The 7,621-nt window shown below is 45.0% G+C and overlaps 1 protein-coding gene across 1 annotated transcript; it reads right to left on the bottom strand.

Annotated features, from left to right (window-relative positions):
- Window positions 1-5,791: 5,791 nt before the first annotated feature.
- On the bottom strand, window positions 5,792-7,402 carry LOC134492223 (G-protein coupled receptor 22-like). The gene has a single exon (XM_063296408.1). It carries the CDS (start codon window positions 7,378-7,380, stop codon window positions 6,085-6,087), a length of 1,296 nt encoding a protein of 431 aa, XP_063152478.1. The 5' UTR covers window positions 7,381-7,402; the 3' UTR covers window positions 5,792-6,084.
- Between the last annotated feature and the right edge of the window lie 219 nt (window positions 7,403-7,621).

The raw sequence follows: 7,621 nt of genomic DNA, 5'->3' as shown, positions 1-7,621 counted from the left end.
ATGAATTCCTGAGAAGTGGAGGGCCCCACCTGAGAGACTGCTCTTTAGCTTCTCTCCCATTCATCTCCTCAGCTGATGAAAACTGGGACAAGGGGGTGCAGCAGACAGGATTCTGCCCCAACTACAAAACAGGTGATCAATAGGGAAGAGGCTGACCTAAAACTGCCAGTCCTAATCTACGGTGGGACCATCCTCAAAGTTCTGCTCACTGCACTTCAAAAACAATATTGGACAGCTGGAAGCAGGAAAAGGATCAGAGGGCTTCAGTATCTCCCCTACAATGTTTTACTCTAGTTAATTGGGGGGGAAAGGCTAATAAGTGGGGAGGGAACATGACTGAGGCATAATTCACCTTCTCCATACTATATGGAGAAGGAGAATAATAGGGTAATTGTTATTCTCATAATACCACTTTACCCCACAAAGATGAATGGTGGGAGATTCAGGCCATTGGAAATATTACTTCATACAGAAGCTAATGAAACTATAGAATTTGCTGCCACCAGCTGTAGAGATGGCTAATTTGAAGAGCTTTAGGAGATGTGATTCATGGAGAATTCAGCTGTTGGTGCCTATGAGCTCTGATGGCTGTATATCAAAGAGACAGCAAGACACCTCTGGATACCTGTTGCTAAACACAGAAGAGTTATGGTTGCCCTTTGGGCTTCCACAAAGACCTGCTGGCCACTGTGAGAAACAGGATGCAGCAGCCCCCAGACTTTGGTCTGAGCCCAGCAGGACTCTCTTTATGAACTCCTCCCCACCCCAATCCCTCCTCTTCCAGGGATGAATTGAGCATGGAAATTTGACTCTGGCTCCTCTGCCTCAGACTATTAGAGCTGCAGGTGTAAATAGTTACTCCTGTTGCAGTTGTACTCAGAACTGGCTGCGAAAGTGGTTAAGGCATCGGGCTAGAAACTAGGAGACGGTGAGTTCTAGTCACGCCTTAGGTGCAAAGCCAGCTGGGTGACCTTGGGCTAGTCTCTCCCTCTCTCTCAGCCCTAGGAAGAAGCAGGCAAGAGCAAACCACTTCCAAAAATATTGCCAATAAAACTGCATGGACTTGTCCAAGCAACTGCCAGGAGTCAAGACCAATTCAAGGATGCATGCGTGCACCCCCCTCCCCACCACTTTGGAAGGTCTCTGAAGTCTTCACCCAAAGTTTTAGGGATGGTGTGTATATCTGGGGACTTTGGTGGCACATTTTGGGTGACATCTGTCTTTGTAGAGGCTGAACCTAAGTGCCAGTCAAATGCCTCGAAGGAATGGAATACAAGCATAGTCACTCAAACGCAGAAGGTGCGTAGCTCAGAAATAGAAGACATGGTCCCAGTTTCCCTCTTCCAACAGGAAACCTTGAAAACACCTCTACTGAAACTTCACAATGCCGCTGTCAGAATGGGCAGCCCTAAGCAATGTGGACTAATAATCTGCACAGACTCAAAACAAGGAGGTTAAGAAGAAGGAAAAGTCCACCTGATGAGATATGAATATACATCTTGGAAGTCCACTGAAAGCAAGGCTGAGAAATCACTAGATGGAAGCACCTTCAGAACATCCTCAACATGGTAAAATGAGGCAATTAACATCCCCCCACCCAATGCTGTCTTATCACTTGCCTTATGGGAAGCTTGATATTTTGACAGCAAATTCTTCCAATTCTTCCCCAAAATGTGATGGCCACCATCAACTATAACAAGCAAGTCAATTCTTTCTTGGACATGGTTTGCTGAGGTAAGGCTATGGACTACCTATCATTAGTGGAAGAAATCTTTTTTCTTTTGTGTTTTTCCCCCTCCCTCCTTTTCCTCTAATAAATTTTCTGTAGTCCTATATCTGGCATTTCCATATTTATGCACCTGTTGTAAAGGCACAGGCAGGTACCTATCCACATTACAACAGAGTGACTCTAAGTTTAAGAGCTGCCAATCTGGATCTTCTTCTACTTTACATTTTTAAAACAAACAACACTAGTCTCACCATATTCTAACCTAATCTTTTAGCATATGTGCATCTGAATCAATAATAATACCATTATTATTATTTTGCAAGAAACAGTAATCCTTTCTTCTGTATGATTCTTCTTCTCATATGCAGTTCCTCTTGAAAAATCTCTATTTAATTGACTTCTGGGGAAGAAATGGCGGACTGAAGACCGCTCAGCTCTTAGTGGAGCTGACGACTGCGGCAGAATGAAGAGTCAGCGAGAAGACCTTCATAATTCCTCTCTGGACAAGGAGAGGACTTGAGATCACTACAAGAATGACATGGAAAAAGATGTTACACTGGACATACAAAAGAAACCAGCTGATGTCTTAATAATTAAATAATTAAAAGGGATATAAACCAAGAGAGTGATCTGGATAATTTTCCTAAAACGGATTTACAAAAGAGGCTTATTAAAGCTTTGAAGAGAAGGGACAAAGAAAAAATGAAAAGGAATCAAGTTCTATGACATCATTTGAAGGGAATGAAGATAAAGATTGTTACAAGTAAAAGGAAGGAATATAAAGTTGGTTTATTTGATCAAGGTTGAAATAGGTATGTTGGTATCTCTGGGAACCCTTAATAGACTTTTGCTGACTTCAGGACTGAAATTATGAGGTTTTAAGGATTTGCTTATAATATAGATGGGATATGGGAAGAAGAGATCATTTGTTGTATTTTAAGAGAAGGTGATAAGTTACTAAAATTCTTTATTGTGTTGTGATGAAAGGGGAAGTCACTTCTTTATATATATTTTTTTCTTTACTATATTCTTATTTTTTATTTTCTATTTTTCTTTCTTTTTCTTTTTCTTCTGCACCTTCTATTTTTAATTTTTTTGGTTTGTATTAGTTTGTATTGTTGTAAATTGTAATCTTTAATAAAATTACTATATAGAAAAAGAAAATATTGATTGACTGATATTTCAGAGTGTTTGACAGAGACATTATTTTCAGTGAAGATCTAAGAGAGGAGAGGGAGGAAATAGAAGCCTACAAAATGAAAACGCATCAAGCTAAATCTTCAGCTTTAAAACAGCTTTGCATCACCTCTGAAAGATTCAGGGGTTTATTTTTCTCTGGTGGAAGGGAATAAATGGGGTCATCCACCATGCTTTGCCCGCTTATATACTTTGGTGGACAGCAAAGCCATAAAGGGGGCTCAGAGAGGATTTGATCTTTCAGTGGGATATTGTAGAAAAGTAGGGAGGTGAGAGGGTTTGATAATTGTTTCTGCTGCTATCTTCCAGGGCAACTCTCCCTGAGCAATTGTTAAAGCAATCCATGATTGCCAAACTGATTGTGTCCTTCCAAGATAAAATGGTAAATTTCAACTTTATCTGAAGAGGCAGCTACTAATCCACATGGCAGCAACTGGTTCTTTCTCCAGAAGTTGCTTTGGACAAATTCAAACACTTAACTCATCAACCCTTAACTACCTTCAACCCTGGCCATGGGACTTACTAATTTCCAGAATATGACATCTACAGCTAGATACACAAGCACGCAGAGAGAAGAGCACTGCATCATTTTCAAACTCCTGATAGCAGGAACACAGATACATTGGAAGGCTGGACACCATACAGTAGTTGTCTCCAAAATGGAGTATCACAATTTGCTTTACGTGGAGCTGCTTGTGAAGATAATTTGGAAATTTCTGTTGGTAAAATGGTGGCTGCCAAGCTGGGAGCAGAGCAACACTGTTCTAGTTCCAGCCGCACTGGCTATCAGTCTGTTACCAGGCTTAAGGCCAGAGTTCACTAAATCCTGTGACATAGGACTTTCTCAGCAACCCCAATTATGGAATTTCTTCTACCTGGTTTCTCCTAGCCTCTCCAGTGGTTTCTTCTACCTGGTTTCTCCTAGCCTCTCCAGTGGTTTCTTCTACCTGGTTTCTCCTAGCCTCTCCAGCCTACCTGGTTTCTCCTAGCCTCTCCTTCCTCTTCCACCCAGAAAGTGGAACCTGTTCATAGCCCTGGGAATAATTTATGTGATTCACAACAGTTTCCTTTTATAACAGTGGACTTCTCTGAAGTACCATATAGAACAGTGTTTTTCAAACTTGGCAATTTTAAAATGCGTGGACTTCAACTCCCAGAATTCCCCAGCCAGCCTTGCTGGCTGGGGGATTCTGGGAGTTGAAGTCCACACATCTTAAAGTTGCCAAGTTTGAAAAACACTGACACAGACTCTTCCAACTTTCCCCTGTGTATGCCACATTGTGAGGCTTAGCCCTGAAAAGTGGCTTATAAACATTTTGCATAAATACTTGTTTGACATGGTCTTTGTCAGATGTGTATATTCAGTGTGTCTACAGGGTGCCATTTGTAGGGGGACAGACGACTGAGAGTGAATGTCCATATAGCTCTGTGTGTACTGCACTATGTCCATGGGAAAAGATTTCTACAACCTAGTGCTTTCCAGATGTGTTAGAACTACAGCTCCCACCATTTCCACCTGGAGGATGCCAAAGGAAGGGAAGACCCATCTAGAGGATATTAAGCTCAAAGCAAGAGAACTATCCTAAGCACCCGTTGGCCCATCATGACAGGAAACTTCTACCACCACTGGTTCTCGAAAAAGGTTCTAGGAGCTGTCCTGAGGGATGACCCTGGAAGAGTAGAGTTGTCGACTGGGTGATCTTACTACTGAAGCATTCCCAGTTACCTGTTCAGAGGATTCTTTTCTTTCTCTACTGCTACCCTCAGTAGGATATCTTCATGCAGTTGCTGTGAGCGTACCTATGATTTGGGCTCCCTGGCAATGTTGAGATTTAAAAAAAAATGCCTGTCAGTGCCATCCTATGTATGTCTCCCCAAAAGAAAGCCCTACCAATTTGGGTGAGATTTGCTCCTTGATAGGTATGTATATGGTTGCGGCCTGAATCTTCCAAGTGAAGAAATATCCAGACAAGAGTGATAATGATGGACAGGCCTTCTTTGGAAAAAGAAATTCGTCTGAGGAAGTTCTCACCGTAGTCCAATTCTCTCCTTATTCAGCCAAAATCTGAATACTGCAAAATCATTGGATATTGAAGTGAGCCTTCTAATCCAGCAAAATGGCTAAACCCAATATCTGGCCCTTGGAATCAGTGGCCATCAGTGACATCAAAGGGGGAAGACATGGGAGAAACAAGTACCTGTAGTATCTTGACTTTTTAAACAGGGTATTAAGAAGATGGATGCAATATGGATGTGTGGTATGGGGAGAGAGCTTAGTATAAGCCTATGCAGAAAGTTACAGGCTAGGTCAACCAGGCTCTGGTCCCTGGAAGGATCGATTAGGAGAACCGCATCCATACCTCGAGAAAAGGTGTAGCAGGTCTGGAGATGAGATGATCGTTGCCTGCTGGAATGGAACGGTGCACAGATTGACTAATATGAAGAGCTCCAGAGACAAAAGCCCAGCATGATAACAGGGCAGAGGTCTCTAAGAAGCTGTGCTATCCCAGCCCTTTGTTTCCAAACTGCCTTTCTTACACAGTTTCCTGGCCTTCTCTAAGTTTGTCAGCAGATGGAGAACTTGTTTCAGCCGTCCTGGACCTACTCAGCAATACAAAGAACAAAACTGGTCTTCTGGAGTGCTGACTCACTTAGTGTTGACTGAACCTAATGCCTTTCCCCTATACGTGTCAGTACTCACCTGACCATTACAACTCTTGGTAATGTCTAAGCATTAAATAGTTGTAATAATTCTAGTGGCCCTAGTGCAGCCAACAGGCCAATGTCAAGAGAAGGAAGGCCTTCCTATTTTCCCTCAGGTAGGCAGGAGGCTTCGCCATTGGCCAGGTGGAGGCTTACATTTCTGGATGGGCTTTGTGAGAGATCAGTATCAGACCCTAGATGGAAACTGTCATTTCCATAAGGCATTGATGGCTGTCTCTCTCTGCGTGCTGTGGTATTGCTCACCCCCACTTTGCACCTTTGGTTAGAGGGTTAGCACCAATTCTGTAGTTTCTGGTGATTTTGATAAGGGTCCTGCATCTGCCTCTCATTCTTCAGTGGTTTCAGTGTTTGGCACTCACCAGCTTAGGTGTGCAGTGGATTGGTACACCCATCCCAGCTTTCCTGGCACCTAGTTTGAAGTTCAACACTACACCTCACTCTTTTGTGGCCTCCGTCAGGCAGTGCTCAGCTCCATCGCTATCCCGTGGTCGCCCCTTGCAGCCTTTCCGTGGTGGCTCCACCCAGGAATTGTGGATGATTGTGCCACCTGGTGCAGGATCGACTTGCAGTGCTGACACTACTCGCTTCTTCAGCTTACTGCGGAGTACATTGCGCAACTTCTGACGGGTAAAGGCATAAAGGAGTGGGTGGAAGATGGTTGTACCATAGGCCATGGCCAAGAAGCAGATGCGCAGCTTGCCCAGCAAGGGGCTAGGTCCAAGGCACAGAATGAGCAGGTTGACAATGGACAGAGGTGCCCAGCACAACAGGAAAGTTGAGATGATTAGCAGGGACATGCGGAAAACCCGCCTCTGGCGCTCCCTCCGGTCACGGTGGCGCTTCACTGCCCGACGCAGTGCGATGATCACAGAGACAGAAGCCTGCACACCCATGGGTGGTGGAGTATGGAGCGTTGGCATTGGCTGAGACAGCCTCTTGGCTTCCCCTGCGCTGATCACGCTGCTGCTGCTGCTCAACTCTGCTGCTTTCCGCCGCTTCCTCTTTTTCGTCTTGCGACGCTGGCTGCGCTTGAAGGTACTGCCGATGCTGATATTGAGAGCTTGCAGGATCTTGGCATAGGTCACCAGCATGACAGCCACGGCTGCAAAGAAAGTGGGGATCTGGATGGCGAGGTGATAGGAGGTGCCAAGTTTGGCGTGGAATTCTTCTGGGCCAACACACAGCACAGTACGGTTTTGCCACACACTGGCATGCCCAAACTCACCCTCAAGAAAGGGTATAAAAAAAACAGTCAGGGATAGCACCCAGACTCCAGCCAGGAGTAGAATAGCACGGGCCGGAGTGAGCACACGCTGTGCTGGACGAACTGAGATGTCGTAACGGTCCAAGCTGATCACCAGCACGTTGGTGGCTGTTGCCACGCTGCTGAAGGTGATGCAGGCCTCATGGAAGCAGCAGAACAGAGTGGCAGCACGATCAGGTGGCACCAACACTACCACCATGGTAAGGGGTACACACACCACACAGATGAGCACATCCAAGATATGCAAGTTCATGGTCACCATGTTGCTGACAGAGTCAACCAGGCCAGCTTGCAGGCAGTACAGAACCAACACTGTGAGGTTGCTGCTGACCCCCAGAACGATTTCCAACATTAGGAAGCCTGTCAACGAGACCTGGAAGCCCAGTGGGTAGGGCAGGGTCCAGCTGGGGTTGGGGGTTACCCCGTCTGTTGTCTCCAGGATGGTGTCAAACATGGGACTCTCCATGGCTGAAAGGGGCAGAAGCACGTGGGCATAGTCCTTGGACTGGGCTGGGCGCTTCAGACAGCAACCTTACCTGCGGGGAGAGAGATGCCATCAGGTACCGTAAGAATGGTAACATTCATTTTTTCAACAATAGACTTTGCACTAAATCCACAAACTTGCCCTGAAAATATCAGCTTAAACGTCATACAGTGGACAAGTTCAAACAAGGTATTTTACCTGGTTATGGTATCAACCCGTTTTC

This window comes from Candoia aspera, chromosome 2 (genome assembly GCF_035149785.1).
Source record: "Candoia aspera isolate rCanAsp1 chromosome 2, rCanAsp1.hap2, whole genome shotgun sequence".
Classification (NCBI taxonomy): Eukaryota; Metazoa; Chordata; class Lepidosauria; order Squamata; family Boidae; genus Candoia; species Candoia aspera.
Note: the sequence above shows the minus strand (reverse complement) of the source record. Positions and strands in the feature narration are given on the sequence as shown.

Excerpts from the sequence above, each read along its gene's own strand:
- LOC134492223 (XM_063296408.1), bottom strand. The coding sequence starts at position 7,380 with ATGGAGAGTCCCATGTTTGACACCATCCTGGAGACAACAGACGGGGTA.